This window comes from Nyctereutes procyonoides, unplaced genomic scaffold (assembly GCF_905146905.1).
Source record: "Nyctereutes procyonoides isolate TBG_1078 unplaced genomic scaffold, NYPRO_anot_genome, whole genome shotgun sequence".
NCBI classification, from domain to species: Eukaryota; Metazoa; Chordata; class Mammalia; order Carnivora; family Canidae; genus Nyctereutes; species Nyctereutes procyonoides.
This window is the reverse complement of record NW_026575037.1, coordinates 22,550,428-22,566,587: the sequence shown is the minus strand read 5'-3', so window position 1 is coordinate 22,566,587 and position 16,160 is coordinate 22,550,428. Positions and strand designations below refer to the sequence as shown.

Sequence of the window (16,160 nt, the reverse complement as noted above, 5' to 3'; positions counted from 1 at the left end):
TACGGCATAAGGAAGCAAGTATCCTGACAGACACCAGCCCAGGGAATGGCTACAAGAGCTGGCAAGAAAGATGCCTGAGCAGGCTGTCGGTCAGCAAGGCTTTGCAAAGGACACGGGAAGTGAGTTCTAAGGAATGTGTGGGAGCTGAGCAGGCAAAAAAAGAGGCAGGACATTCCTGACGAAAGCAGGGAGCAGGGAGCGACAAAGAACTACAAGGAACACAGGAAGACAGGACCATCAGAGGCAGCAGAGGCAGGAGCCAAGGCCCAAATCCTATTAAGAGACTCAGGGATTGGAAATTATTCCAAAGATAGTAAGTGAAGATTTTAAGGAAAAACAAAACAAAAAACAGAAATAAAAGTGGGTAGAAGATGTTGAGTATGGTTCTTTAAAAAAATTAAAAAATAAATTGTTAAAAAAGCATAAAGAAATAGATGAAATAAATAAGGATATAAATACATAAATAAATTTAATTCAATACTAAATTTTAAAGGGGAGAAAAAGAAAGCAGATATTACAACAGCTCTACTTATAGAAATAACACTTTTTCTTGGTAAATTAAAATATACTATACAATCACCAAAGTCTGGATTTTCAAGTCTAAACGTAATTTTTTCATACATCTCGTAACACATTTTCTTAATACATTTTTTAACAAATCTCCCTAAGGCTGCCTTTATAATAATCTTGATTCAAACCTGACACTAGTTCCTGGTCTATGATCACCTAAGAACCAAGTACAAAGATATCAAAGCACTATAGCTTTTACTGCTATTACAATCAAAATTTGAAAACATAAAGGTACAAATAACTGTCTACAGTCCTATTACAGGAGAGGAGGGGGCCAATCTTCTCAGTCAAGTATGAGAGGGCTTTCGAAATGCAGTATCTTGAGTATCTTTCCAGGCTCATTTCCCATGTGCTTCTTCATTAATTCATGAATATACACTGTATCTTTGGTCTACTTGGCACAGGCCTTTTTGCTAAGTACTTTATACGGTTTTTTTTTTTTTTTAAGATAATTATTGACACTGTGATTGTTCTTTTAAACTTCCAGCAATGAAAGCTATGACAAGATACTAAATAAAATACATTTGGAAGTGGAACCACCTTTTTCTCTAGGTTAGCATTTGATGGCCACAAATCAAAGGATAACCTTCATCAATTTCCAATTAGTCATTATTCTTAAGAGGGGAGTAACTTCCAGTAGTAAGATAATTATTTCTTTACTTAATTCAAGTTGTTCAGTATTTTCCTCATGAAGGGACTGTGAGAACATCAAAACAGAATTCACTTGGCAAATATATAGTCAGCACTTTTTATGGGCAGAGAGACATTGCTACCCCTTTATAAAGAGCCAGGCCATTTAGCTTGAACTAGGAAGGATTTTGCTCTAAGGAAGAGAAATACAAGGAAGGATATTCAGTAAACAGCCTGTTTCAACCTCACATCCTAATTCCAAGAACTTTGCTCTTTGTTCTTTGTTGCCCGAGCCTCCAACTTGTACCTAACTGCCAAACTTACCTCTGCCTCAACTCCGTAACACTTATTTCCACCAACTTCATGCCTGGCATATACACCCATTTTTCTTGGTCCTCGTTCCCATGTCATCCTATTCTGAGAACCTTCAGAACCTAAGATTCAGAATTCAGGTATCAAACCCAGACTCTCAAACTAGATCCCTGAATATCCCAACACTTCCCACTTACTGATCAACCTCTATCTGTATCCCGTGGTAAGACCTTCCTGATACTATGGCCCATGGGCCCTGCAGGGACACGTGCCTGGCCGTCATCACAGACTTCCCTGAAACCAGCAGCTCAATTGTTCTGGATATTCTTTCACTCCAGACCTTCTTCCCCATATCATCACTGGGATGCAGTCACCTGCCATTCCCTGAAAGGCTAGTTTTGACAACACACATATGTACAGGACATGATTCACACCTTCCAGAAGCTTCTATTCCAGGAAAGCAACGAAGACAAGTAACTACAGGGAGAATCAATAGGTAATAAAGGCTTAAGGAAGCAGGACTTCTATATATTATCCACATAATACTAAGGCAAAGACTTAAAGGATGAAGACAGTTTTAACAGTGAGACTGAATAGCTGAAGCATAGAAAATAGGCATTAAAAGAAGTGAAAAAAAGCATAAAGATAAAGCAGTGAAGCCAGAAAGGGTACAAAATGTATCCAAAAAAGTGGGGGGAGGGGACACCTGGGTGGCTCAGTGGTTGAGCATCTGCCTTCAGCTAGGGTCATGGTCCGGGGGTCCTAGGATTGAGATCCCCATCGGGCTCCCCACAGGGAGCCTATTTCTCCCTCCGCCTGTGTCTCTGCCTCTCTCTGTGTCTCACACGAATAAATATACAAAATCTTAAAAAAAAAAAAAAACAATATTCATGATGACAACCCAACACATGAACACAAAGGGCCTAAGAATGGTAGCCCCACCTTACCGGGGACCACACACCGGGAGACAAGGGCATCAACATATCCTAACCTAACATAGTTGTGCATCGTTATAGTCCAGGCTCCGTTTTATTATCTGAGCCACTCATCACATTACCAGTCCTCTCTCATAAGCCAGACACTCAGCTCTTAAAGTGAGTTCTGTAAATATTAATTTAGCTCGAACTAGGAGCTGGACTCTGTGCTTGGCATTTGAAAAGATATAAAAATGAACCTGGACTTAATCCAGGACTTCAATATTCTCTTTATCAAGCTGCCTCTTCTTATTATGTGAACAAAGGTGGGGGTAGAAATGGTCATAAACAAAAAAGCACCTAGACTGATTGATAAACTCCAAAGTAAGAAAAAGGTGTTAAAAAAAAAAAAACACTGATAAAGTAATTTTTTTTTATATAAAGTAATTTTTAAATGACCAAGCATACCTTAAATAAGTGAATGAATGAATGACCAAGCACACTTTCTTGAATAAAGAGCACAGCTTGCGTGCAAAGATCTGTATCTAATGACAAGGAGAGAAGTTAGAAGCGTCTCAAGTACCAGACACTTGTTATCAATGGAAATAAGACAGTCATGGAAAAAGGAACAGGTTACTCATCATGATGTTCTTGAACACTTTCCAGCATGACTAGATATGCAAGACATAAAAACGTGGTGCAGCCAAGCCCACAAACAAGACTGAAAACTGCTGGTAGAAGTAAGGTGATGGTGACTAGAGGCAAAATCTCTGAGTGCAAAGGGCTTTTGCCCTTAAGCAAAAAGCAAACCATCTCAGAGGTAAGGGAAGTGGTAAGCTTTCACACCTAGCTGAGAGAAATACTGTAGAAATGCCAAAATGGTGAGAACAGCATACACTCTAAGCAGTTCATTAACAAGGGACCATTTATTGGGATAGAACGAAAACTAACACTTAGATGTACATATTTTCTTTTACTTGTTTTAAGTGGAATTTTCTCTCCTGTTATTACTTCAGTTGTTATTTGTATTTATACTTTATCTAAATGATGTTAATTGATTTATAACCATCATTTATTTCAATTACACACATCCCCCATTTGCGCTGGGACATGGATTACACGTGCTGGAAAAGTCTAATTATTAAATATAAACTGTTCCACGGGGCTGCACACGCCAGGCCAGAAATGTCAGCAACAGGAATGGGCTCTCATTACAAATAAATTTTTCAATTAAAAATATTTTTAAAAAGACCATGTGGCATGTCTTAGTGTGGCCTGAGGAACAACTGCATTAGAATCACCTGCAATTGATTGGATGAGCACTGGGTGTTATTCTATATGTTGGCAAATTGAACACCAATAAAAAATAAATTTATAAAAAAAAAAAAAAGAATCATCTGCAGTACTTCTTTTAAATGTAGGTTCCCATCACAGACCAGTGACTTTCCAAATCTATGTTTACTATAAAAATCATCTGGGGTATTTGTTTTTTTTTTTTTTTTTTAATTTTATTTTTAAGCAATCTCTACACCCAACACGGAGCTCTACTTATAACCCCGAGGGCAAGAGTCACATGTTCTACTGATGGATTCGGCCAGGCACTGCTGGGGTACTTGTTTTTAAATGCCAATGCCTATACTTATCAAATCAAAACCTCTGACACAGACACTCTGAGGACCACAATTGAGAAAGAGTAATAGGACAAATGCTTTAAAAATATAACCTATCTTGGTAGTAGCAAAAAAGTCACCCATATATTCTTGAACAGCTATCAAATTTTATAAATCATCTTCAATGTACCAACAGATACAACTGTTTCAAGGAATCATGAAATAGATCCTTTAGGGTTCATTTGATTCATCTCTAATCATTCTGATTTGTAAAGCAGAATTTTCACTAAAACAAGGAACACATACAATAAACAGAGAACCAAGGGGCATGGCTACAGAAGTAAAGGAAACAGAGACATCTTGATCTCTGCATCATGAAGATAAGATCTCAAGAAGAAAAGATACTGGAGGGAGAAACTGGTCAGTAGCATTGCCAAACATTTCAGGCATATATACAAGAATCAATGGAGGCATACAAGCTATTTTCAATATACCAAAATGACAAACAATATGCAGGCTGGCTCTTAAGAGTCAAGGTGTCTAATATAATGAAATATCTATTTCCAAAATATCGACCATACAACCACTCATGAGCTTTTCTTTAACCTTTACAATCCTATCTACTGCCTCTAAATGCTCCTTTCTGGGACTGGTCTCCATAATGGTAATTTCTTGTCCTTCCTGGATCCTATTAAATAGTGAGGATATGGGATGCCTGGGTGGCTCAGCAGTTGAGCATCTGCCTTTAGCCCAGGGCGTGATCCTGGAGACCCGGATGGAATCCCACATGGGGCTCCCCACAGGGAGCCTGCTTCTCCCTCTGCTTGTGTCTCTGCTTCTCTGTGTCTCTCATGAATAAAATCTTAAAAAAAAAAAAAATAGTTAGTGAGGATACAGCAACACATCCTACTGTTCCTCATTTTAGAGGCAAAATACTTCACCCCTGTAGAATCAGGTACTCAAATATCTGCTGACTTAAATCAAGGCCCTGATCTGGGCAATCAGAGGTAAATGTCATCCCTCCACAGTAAGTCTTTACTGAGCATTTACCATGAACAGAGCAAGATTCTGCTAATTCAGGAGAAGTGAAAGAAAGAAGAAATCACTGTGCCTACTACGAAAACATCACAAAGGTAACACAAGGCAATGCTGACTGTTAGGGAATCTAGCAGGGCACGGATTAGCGAATTTGCATCCTTGGGTTTTAGTTTATTCTCACAGTAAATGAAAAGGTCAGTTTAGACAATTTATAAGTTTCCTTCCAGTTCTGAAAATAACTGATTTAGTGAATCATACACTTAGGTCTCCTAAGGGAAACTACAAGCTGATAATGGTGAATGGAAAACTTAAGTTTGGAACAGCTGTTTTGTGGTAGCAAGAGAATACTAACTGCAGGGGTGCCTGGGTGGTTCAGTGGCCAACTCTGGATTTCGGCTCAGATCACGATCTTGCCCCTCCCCCAGTTCATGGGCTCCTGTAGTCTCTCTCTCTCTCTCTCTCTCTCTCTCTCTCTCTCTCTCCCTCCCTCCCCTCTCCCTCTCCAAAATAAATAAATAAAATCTTAAAAAGAAAGAATACTAACTGCAGATTACATACGTAGAGGATAACTCGGGTGCCTTTATCTCTTAGGTGTAATTTCCACACAATCCTAAAATATTCTGTTCAGAACAGAAAGATCAGAAATCTAAAACCTGTAAAGAATGTAAAAAAAAAAAAATAGATTTAGCTTATTAAACTTTAAATATAAGAGTGACCGCTGTCCTTAAAAGAGGAGGAGAGACACATACAGAAACACATAAGAATGCCAGCGGACAGAAGCAGAGATGGAAGTAATGTATGTCTAAAGCCAAGGAACATCAAGGAATGCCGCCAATACCTGAAGCGGAGAGAAAGGCATGGAATATGTTCTCCCTAGAGCCTTCCAAGACAGCATGGCCATGAAGACACCTTGATTTCTAATTTCTAGCCTTCAGAACTATGAAAGAATAAAATTATGCTTTAATAAGCCCCTCAGTTTGTGGTCATTTTTTGCGGCAGCCCTAGGACACGAGCACAGGTGTCAAGAGCCAGTGCTCAGAGCAGCCACTTCCTGGACCATGGCAGGCCAAGTACGGTTCTGGGGACCCCAAAGAGTAGCATCTTCCTTATTGTAGCTGTGTCGTCATCAGGATAGTGACTGTGTACTCTCCCACTGACAGCTTTATGATCAGCAACACCCAAGGTGGCCTGGTATTGGGAAACTCTGCTGGAGCTGGACGGCCACCCCCACCCTGTGCCCTGCAACCATCATACACTATTAAACAATGTCATAAATTCCTTCCTACTTATAAGAACAAAGAGAATGATCAAAGTATAAGAGAACTGCCTAATAAGATTTAATTCTTTATCAACAGCTAGCTAGTACTTTAAACACTCAAGGTCACATAATGATCAAGCGAAGTGGAAAACAACACGCCATTCAACAATGAAAATATTTATCAAATACAGAAATGCCTGGGTGGTTCCGCGGTGGGGCATCTGCCTTCGGCTCAGGGCGTGATCCTGGATACCCGGATTGAGTCCCACGACGGGCTCCCCGCAAGGAGCCTGCTTCTCCCTCTGCCTGTGTCTCTGCCTCTCTCTCTCTCTCACTCTCATGAATAAATAAAATCTTAAAAATACATATATACAGAAACTGTATTAAAACTTTACTTTTGGGGAAAAAAAACCTTTAGTATATCTAAAGTTGAAGATGTTAAAAAATGCCAGTTTTTACTGAACACATTCTTAATGTGTTCTAACACCAAAAACTGTAAGGAAAACAAAAGAAATGAATTTGTAGGCTGCCTTAAGAAACTGAAATAAAACATCATTTTTCCCATAAATTCAATCCATCAATAAGCTTTCTTCCTGCATATCCCTCAATTTACATGTAATTGTTAAACAACAAACCATGCCTGGAAATAGACCGTTTGGATAAGGACATGTCATTTGCCTAAAAAAATTACCTACTGTCCAGTTCTGGGTGATAGTATGCAACTTATCACAGTATTTTACTATATGGCCCACCAGTTAGATATAAAAAGCAATGGAAGATTTGCAATTCCTTACTTTTCAGAAGTACAATAACTTCTTGTAAACGTATCGATTCAATCTTCCCAATCATGATGTAAAAGTGGATATGTGGCTCTGTTATGGTTACAACCACAACAAATTTACATTAATCTGCCAGGTAAATATGAGAAGATGAGGAAAATATTCCTACAATTAAAAAAAAAAAAAACAAGCAACGTTGTAGGACTAGTAGAAAGAATATTTTTAATTTTGCCGTGTTTAATCAGTATTTAAGGATCTTTTTGCGACTCCCGTTTTTTACTGTCCGAAGTATAGCCCACAGGCCTCATGTGTTTTTTCCTGCCTGAGGAACCCAGGTTTGATGTCTTCTCCCCACGCTCAGAACAACAGGAAAATATTAACTCAAACGTGGGAACCACTGAATTATGAATATGGAAATCACAGGGCAAAGGGGAAGAAGAATCCAAGCAGAGAAGGCAGAAATGGCAAGAGAGCTAGGCAGGAGCCCGACCACATAGAGCTGGGCCAAGGCAGAGCGGGCAAGAAACTGAGAACAGCAGATGTGTTTCCTACCGCTGAAGGTCCTAAAAACAGCAAGAGGTGAAATGAAACTAACGCTTGGGGCCGACCGTCAGGTTTTTACAGTCACTCCTCAAAGCGATGGTACCTGAGCGGAGAAAACTACAGTCCCAGCAAATCCAGTAAGGCAACCAAGGAGACCAAGCTGGGCTTAGTCTTTTTCATGGAAAACACAGAAAATGATGTTCGCGCAGCAGGTCCCATCAAAGAGGCTGCACTAGCCTGGTGGGCCCTTGGAAGGCCCAGGGGGACTACCTGACTGAGCACCCAGGCGCACCCAGGACCCACTCCTGGCCAGGGCCTGGAAACTCCACTGGGTGAGGTCAAAGCAGCTACAGGGCTACACTTTTCATTCCATTCCGTTCTCAGGTTTCCCAGTAGCTGCACCCAGGTCAGCCTACAGCCAATTCTTCAAACAAAGGCAGGAGGTACCCTGCACACCCCCAGGCCAGACACACCCTACTGCAGGCCCTCCCACAAACACAGGCCCTTTCCTGTATTTAAAAAAAAAAAAAAAAAAAAAAAAAAACCTGGGGAAAAAGTCTTTTATAAAAGACAAAATCCATTTTTTCTTTAAAAAAAAAAATTTGCCCACCCTCTTGCTGAGGCCAGAAACTCCTTCTAAAAGCAACAATGGAAGCGGTCATTCCGATAGGTTCAAATGAAAACTATGGGTTAAAGAAACACATCAAAATATATTAGTGTTATCTGTCGGGGCTCAGGTCATGATCCTGGGGTCCTGGGATCGAGCCCCACTTCAGGTCCCTGCTGGGGGGGGGGGGGAGTCAGCTTCTCCCTCTCCCTGCTCATGGGCACACTCGCTTTCTCCCTAATAAATTCTCTCTCAAATAAATTAATAAAGTCTTAAAAAAAATACAGTTATCTGCCAATCAAGCAAAGACTAAATATAGGACACCAGAGTTCATCCTGGTTTAGTAAGGAAGAAGCCCGAAGAGGTACATATTCTTTCAATGTCACAGGATGGGTGTGGAATCCCCAAAAAGCAAAGAATGGTACAAAACCCTGAAAAGATAAATAAATCCAAAAGAGGTTCATATACTTATAAAGTCTCTGAGATGAAACACAAAACTGGATATGAATACTGGGATATGAATATTATTCCGAGGGGATTGGGAAACATCAAGAGATTGTCACAAATCTAACACATCTAACACCAAACATCTAACACCAAAAAAGGACAGGGCCGCCTGGGTTGCTAGCTTGGTTAAGTATCAAGACTCTTGATCTTAGCTCAGGTCTTGATTTCAGGGCTCTGCGTTCCAGAACCAAAAAAGGCTATAAAATACTGCTGCAGAAAATCAAGTCAAACATCAATGGCCCAGAATCATATTGAGATCTTTGGTATTAATTATCGTCTAGACCCGGGGTGGGCCTCCAGCCTACTCGTATAAATAAAGCTTTACTGGAATACAGCAATGACCACCTGTTCAGACTACAATGAGACAGGCCATATGGCTCCACAAGACAAGAAATAGTTACTATCTGGTCCTTTACAGAGAAATTTTACAAACCCCTGTTTTATACAAAAGCAGCCTGGAATGAAAACCCTTAAGTATTTACTTACATTGATTATCAACAGAAGACCAGTGGCAAGATCTACAGGAAGGTCCACTTCTATTAAGTAACAAAAAAACATGTATTTCTAAATGTGTACAGACCAGTTAAGAGGTTCCATTCATTTATCCACTGTTTTGATTAACATCTTGGATAATTATTACAAAACAGCTCACTGGAGGTGCCTGGGTGGCTTAGCAGGTTAAGCCGCTGTCTTCTGGCTCAGGTCATGATCCTGAGGTCCTGGGATCAGCCTCGCGTTGGGCTCCCCAAGGAGCAGAGAGCCTGCTTCTCCCTCTCCCTCTGCTACTCCCCCCAACCCTCCACCACTTGTGCTCTCTCTCAAATAAATAAAATCTTCACCAAAAAAACCCTCAAATGTAGGCACATGATCTAAATAGTCTGACAGAGCAGTTATTCTGACAAGGGTTAAAAAATTTCCTGCACAAGAAAATTAGAAAATGCTTCATGATCATCTCCCCTTCTCGTTCCCACTGTTCACTAAAAACCATGAAATACAATCTTTTGAGTGTTTTCATGAGAATGAAAAAATATTTTATAGAGATCTGTAACATACAGAGGTAATCAAGCTATTAGTCACCCAAAGAGGGATCGGGAGTTTAGAAGTTTTTACAACTCTAAGAGTGAATTGCTATACACTGGTTTTACATATAATTTAAAAATTCTCAACTGCCATTATATCCTGCAAATAAATACGTCTCATTACAATTATATAACCAAATGTTATTCACCCATATTCTCTATAAAACTGGGAGGAGGGACGCCTGGGCAGCTCAGTGGTTTAGCGTCTGCCTTTAGCCCAGGCCGGGTCCCTGGTCCCAGTCCCGGGGTCGAGTCCCATGTGAGGCTCCCTGCATGGGGCCTGCTTCTCCCTCTGCCTGTGTCTCTGCCTCTCTCTGTCTCTGTGTCTCTCGTGAACAAATAAATAAAATCTTTAAAAAAAAAAAAATGAGGGGAGGAGGAATTAAATAGAAACATTCAAAAGTATGAAGAAACACTTAAAACATCTAACTATATATTTGTGGAAGTGTTTCGATAAAATAATCGATAAAGCAATTCGGAGCAAACAATAATCCTATGTCATTTCCGAGACACCCTCAGGTATTATGCTAAGTGCACTGCCTGCCATGCTTTATATATAATATACTAACTAGAGCACATAAATATCTGGAGGGACAGATATTTTAAGTGAAGGAAACCAGGAATGTGGACAGAGTGCAGCTTTGTGCAACTGCAGCTGCAAAGCAAGTTGTTTTTAAAATACCAAAGCTTGGGATCCCTGGGTGGCGCAGCGGTTTGGCGCCTGCCTTTGGCCCAGGGCGCGATCCTGGAGACCCGGGATCGAATCCCACATCGGGCTCTCGGTGCATGGAGCCTGCTTCTCCCTCTGCCTGTGTCTCTGCCTCTCTCTCTCTCTCTCTCTCTATCATAAAAATAAAATAAAATAAAATAAAATAAAATAAAATACCAAAGCTTATTAAAAAACAAAAAAGAAGAAGAAAAAAAAATCAAAGGAATTTTGCGGCCTATCTAATTAAGCAACGTCTCTCCCAAAATCCCATTCAAATAATCACTATTCTCTCCTGTGCAGACACCCCATGGGGGGGGGGGGGCTACTTTAGGAATACTCCTAAGATTTTTAAAAACAGGAGTTTGCTTCCAGAAACTCTGTGCAAGTCTCTAATGGCACGTCAGACCACATCTTTAAATGAAAAGAAATGTAGGTTTCAGTTAAAAAAAAAAAAAGAGCAACAGGTGAGAAGAGGAGGAGAGGAGGCTACCCAAGCGCTTGTGATAAAGGAGGGCCCCGAAGCGTCCGCGGCGAGGGCGAGGAGGACGGAGGGGTGGAGCGTGAGGCTGCACACTTACTTACCCAGCCTACAACTGCGCGTCCGGCCCTTCAAAAGGACAATCCCGAGGCTCCTCATCTGGGACCTGGGTCTGCTCCCCGGGCCGGAAGCCCCCCTCCTCCACCTGCGCGCTGCTGCCATCATTCCAGGCGTGCTTTTCGCATTCTTGGAATAAGGGCTGGGTTACGGGGCGGGAAAGGAGCTCTGCAAACTGCACGGCCGGGAAACGTGTGTTAAGTGGGAAGAGGCACGTCGGGAGCTACAGGTGGGACCCCCCCATCCATTAACCGCCCCCCCCCAAAACGGCAGCTGCGAGTACGGCCTACACCTGCACCCAAAGTTAACGCTCTTTTCTTTTCAGGTCGATAAAAAAGATTCTTTAAAACCGTGCCCAGATGCCCAGGTAGCTGTGGGAGAAAGCCCAACAGCTCAGACTGTGACGCTCCGCGGCTTTCGTTCCCTCGTGACGTCAGAGGACACCTGCCACCGGTCCACCTGGGCGTCCGGCTTGCGGACCACCCTCCTTTCGTGGCCGCTGCACAGCCTCGGACGCGGCGGGGCGTTGCTCCAGGAAGAAACGAGAGACGGGGCCACGGGGTGGGGGGAGTGGGAGGAAACCGCAGCCTCCTCGCCTGGATCCCACGCGGCTGGTCGCGGGGCCTCAGGCCGGAGCCCGTCCGCCAGCCCGCATCCCTCCAGGAGGACCTTCTCTCCCGCCTCCAGGGCCGCGACCCAGGTAGGAAGTACCCGCCCTCCCGAGCGGAGACCGCGGCGTCCTCGCCGCTCATTGGCTGCGGGGGCCGTCAGTGCTGCGGAGGGCGGGGCCTCCGGGGACGGAGCTGCGGGGGGGCGGGGCCTCCGGGGGCGGGGCCTCCGGGGTGGAGCTGGGGGGGGCGGGGCCTCCGGAGGGCGGGGGGAGGCCGGGGGGAGCAGCGGCACAGGCCCGCACGTCGCCCCGGGTCGCGGCGGCGCTCCCCAGCCCAGACAGGCCGCCAGTCTCCACTCGGGGGGCGGGGGGGGGGGCGTGGTGGAGGGGGAGGAACCTCCTCTCAACGTGCGGGTCACACTCCTCCACGCGGCAGCGTCTCACAGCGCCCACACCTCTCCCCCCACCCCAGCCAGCGCCTCGACCCGGACCGGCCGGAGAGATGCTGCGGTTTTAGGGACGAAGCAAGCTGTGGACTGGATCCCCCGCGGGCAGCAGAGGATTCCTGCCCCTGGGAGGGACACTTAGGGTGCTTAGGGTTTACGTTAGCTACTCCCGGTGCGCTGGCCTTGGCCAAGTACTAAAGCCCGCAATACTCGGCGTCCGTTCAGCAAGCGCTGATAGTGCCTCCTGCTTGATCGATCACCCACCGCTCCCAGCGCCCTGTCCTGTCCGCCTGTCCCTCTGCAGAGCCGTCCTCCGGCCACACCCGCGGCAGCTCGAGCTCCCGCACGCAGTCACCACCACGCACGCGTTCCGTCCTCTAGCCTGTAGGGCGACCTCACAGGACACACTACCGGTGCCTGCAGGGAGTGCGCGTCCTTTCTCGACGCTGCAAACTCTTGGGGGGAAGAGTCAGAAGCAGTCGTTCTGGTTAGTGACAGGTACGCGACGCTCTACGAACTACGCGCCCTCGATTCTTACAACAGCATCCTCACGGTCAGTAGTCGGAGCAGGGAAAAAATCATTTCGTTCTTGTAATGTTTTCAGGCTTTCCAGTCCCGTCTGCAGGGCTGCCCAAGGATGCGACATGCCCTCCCGTAAAATAAGTCTATTTTCAGTACCTATGCGTAACCAGGAGTACAGCCACGCGAGACCACGATTTACCTGTCGGACACATCATCTCCCAAGGCCTGCAGGGCACCGCAAAGAGGCAACTCGAGTTCTCCAGCACCCACTGCAGCATCCTGTAGGTTGTGTTCCTTCCTGGCACCGTGCTACGGCAATGTGGGCTTCTCTTTTTTTTTTTTTTTTATGGGGGTCCCCTTGGTCTCCCTGGCTTCGGCCTCAGTTCTCAACTTATTTTTGCATTGCCACCATCACCACCAAGGTTCTCTATTGCCTCGCCATCTCACGCGCACACACACACACACACACACACACACACACACCTGCTAAATCTAGCGGGGTCCCACGAAACCCCACTCCCCGCCGGGTCGGCCATCCTCCCTGCACTTCTCAGGCGACCTCAGCTACTCCGTCGGCTACTCCCTCGGCCGCGCCGCTCCCCCCGCCCACTCTGCCCCGCGAACTTCACTCCTCCGAAGTCGGGCCGCCGCCGAAGCCTGACAGCCGGACCCAACCAATCAGCGACGGATAAATAACCGGCGCCGCCAATGAGCAGCAGCCGAGGGCCGGGAGGCGGGACTTCTCCCAAGTTCCTCGGGTCCTGCAACCAGAGACCTGTTGCCGCCGCCGCCGCCCGCCGCCGCCGCGGAGCTTCTTAGTTACGGCGGCGCCCACGGCAGCCCGGGGCCGCCAAGCCCGAGCGGGGCACCGAGCTCCTGCCGCCCGCGCCCGCCCCCGCCCGGCGCGCCCCGCCCCGCCCCGCCGCCCCGCCGCCCCGCCGCCCCGCCGGGGGATCCCGCAGGCCGCCCGCGCCTCCCGACCTCGCCCTCCGCGCCCGCCTCCCGCGGGCAGCCCCGCTCGGCCCCGGGCGCCCGAGCCCCCGGCAGCCACTCACCGGGAAGTTGGAAGTTTCCGGCGCTCCTGCCCGCCGGGGGCCCCGGGGCGGCTGGGCCGGGCGGCGCCGCGGAGAGGCCCGCTGGGCCGGGGGCTGTGGCTGCGAGGCCGGGAGCCGATCGCCACCTCCCGCCGCCGCGCCGCCCCCGCGGACGCTGCCGGCGCGGCCCCCTCCCTGCGCACGGCGAGGCGCGGCCCGAGGGCGAGCCTAGCGGCGGCCCATCCTCCGCGCCTCCCGCCCCTCCTCCCGCGGCCGCCGCTGTCAGCGGTGTAAACATCCCGGCAGCCCCGAGGAGCGGGGCGGGGCGGGGCGGCCGCCGGCTCCTCCTCCCGCGCCCGGGCCCCGCCGCCCGGCAACCCCCGAGCCCCGGGCGGCCGCTGCCCGGGAGCCTGCGCCCTCTCCGCTGGCACGTGCATGCCGCCGCGTGCAAGCAGCGAGCTCCCCCGGTGCACCCCCCCCCGCGCCCCCCGGATCCCGGCGTGTCGATTCCACCCTCTTCTACCAGGTGGTTCAAACTACCTCTGCGCTAACCTCGCCTGGCATCGGGGACGCCGGCTGTTAGGGCTGTTAGGGCGTTGCGCAATACTGAGCAGCTACTGCGGACTGGGAGGCACCGGAGACCCCCCCCCCGCCCCCCGGGACCCCGGGGCTCCAGCGGAGCCGCGAGACTCTCCTCCGGGAGCACCTGGGCACGTGTTGCTGCAGCTGACCCCGAGCAGGCCGGAGCCCTAATCTTCGCACCACCCCCCCACCCCCCCCCATGAACTCGGTGACGTGGCAGCAAGTTCCCTCAGCTCCCCCGAGGTGAGCACAAGAACAGTACTAGTACTCATCAACAGGACCCAGGTTAGAATTAAACGAGATAAGCAACGTGCTTCAAGACAAGAACCTAAGTACCCCTTAAGTAGCTGTTACTGCCCCCCCCCCCCCAGGTCTTGCACTAGCTCGGCTTACCCACCCAAGGGGTTGGAACCAAGAATGAACAGATTACAGCTCCAAGACTTCAAAAGTTAAAGCCACGGGGGTGTCAAGAGGACACCGGTACGCGTCTGCTCACTCGCAGATGCTGTGGGCCGCGAGCTCTTGCACGTTCCTCCCACGGAGGTGGAGCCTCATTCCCTCCCCACTTGTATCTGCGCTGATCTCTGGTGGCTTTCAGCGGTGGAGTTTGGGAGAAGCTGTACTGTGAAAGATTCTAGGCGAGGCCTTCAGAGAACTGGCATTTGCACCTCGGGCTCTTGGAGCTGTGAGCCTCCCTGTAAGAAGTCCAGCTACCCTACTGGGAAGACCACAAGGAGAGCCCCCTGAGGTCGCACGGCCCTCTAGACCTCCCACCAAGGTTTTAGGCACGTGGGTGAGCCCATCCCGGACCCTGTAAATCAAACCAGCTCTTGCAGCCAACATCACGCAGAGCAGAAAAAAATTCCTCCAGCTGAGCCCCGCTAAAATTGCTGGCCCACAAGTCAATGAGGCACTAATGCCAGAATCTTTACAAGTTCGTATGACAGGGTGAACTTCATCAGTTAGAGGCCTTAAGAGCAAAGACAGGTTTGCCAAATGATGAGTTGAGCTTCACAGGCGCAGCGCAGAAATTTGTCCGAGGTTCCAGCCTACCTGTCTGCCCTGTAGAATTCACACTCAAGATTGCAATTCTTTTTTTTTTTTTTTAAGATTGCAATTCTTACCTGAATCGCCAGCCTGCCTGCCTGCCCTATAAATGACAAACTTCCCAACCCCCCCATAATCACTTGAGCATAAAATAAAATGAAATATCCTAAATTTACAAAAAAAAAAAAAAAAAGTAAAGCTATGGAATTAAGATTTGGAAAGTTTATTTTTTGCCCAAAAAGAAAGGTAAGTCAAGATCTCAAGAAGAGACGTTAATTCCATTGGCTCAATAAGGAATAATAAATGTACTAGTCACTGTTCTAAGGAAAGAAGATATAATAGTTACCAAGATACAAAGTCCTCGTTATCATGGAGCTTACACTGTAGAAGAAAAGGCAATTATCAACACCGGCAGCCAGGAAGTGCGTACTATGTCAGATGGTGATTCATACAAAAATAAAGTAGGGTAAGGAGACGGCAAAGGGAGCGTGCTGTTTGAAATATATTTATGTGGGAAGGCCTCTCGGACACTTGAGCAGAGACCTGAAGAAAGTGAAAAATTGAGCCATGCATCTGTCTAAGGGTAAAGCATTCGACCTAGAAGGAACAGCAAGTGCAAAGACCCTGAGTGGAAGTGGGCTTGGTATGTTTGAGGAATAAACAAGAGAAAAGTGTAGCTAAAATCCAGTGAACAAAGGGAGAGCACTAACAGATGGGATCAGAAGAGGGGGTGGGGTGCAGGAAGGGGACAAAGTAGAACCTTGGTAA

General features: G+C 47.1%; 2 protein-coding genes across 5 annotated transcripts in view; one reads left to right on the top strand and one right to left on the bottom strand.

The window, feature by feature from the left end:
- The window catches only part of NEK7 (NIMA related kinase 7), a 157,918-nt gene extending 143,923 nt beyond the window's left edge, over nt 1–13,995 (bottom strand). The window contains exon 1 of one of the 4 annotated variants that reach the window (XM_055319173.1): nt 13,785–13,995. The gene's annotated coding sequence lies outside the window, so the exon portion shown is untranslated. Of the gene's footprint in view, nt 1–7,126; nt 7,227–11,138; nt 11,295–12,928; nt 13,020–13,784 lie in introns of those variants that run through there. The other 3 variants (XM_055319176.1, XM_055319174.1, XM_055319175.1) reach the window with 3 other exon arrangements.
- On the top strand, nt 71–13,014 carry LOC129505879 (uncharacterized). Its single transcript, XM_055319183.1, has 5 exons — nt 71–119; nt 11,292–11,380; nt 11,477–11,851; nt 12,596–12,760; nt 12,883–13,014. Exons 1-5 carry the CDS (start codon nt 71–73, stop codon nt 13,012–13,014), a joined length of 810 nt encoding a protein of 269 aa, XP_055175158.1.
- Nucleotides 13,996–16,160: the final 2,165 nt, after the last annotated feature.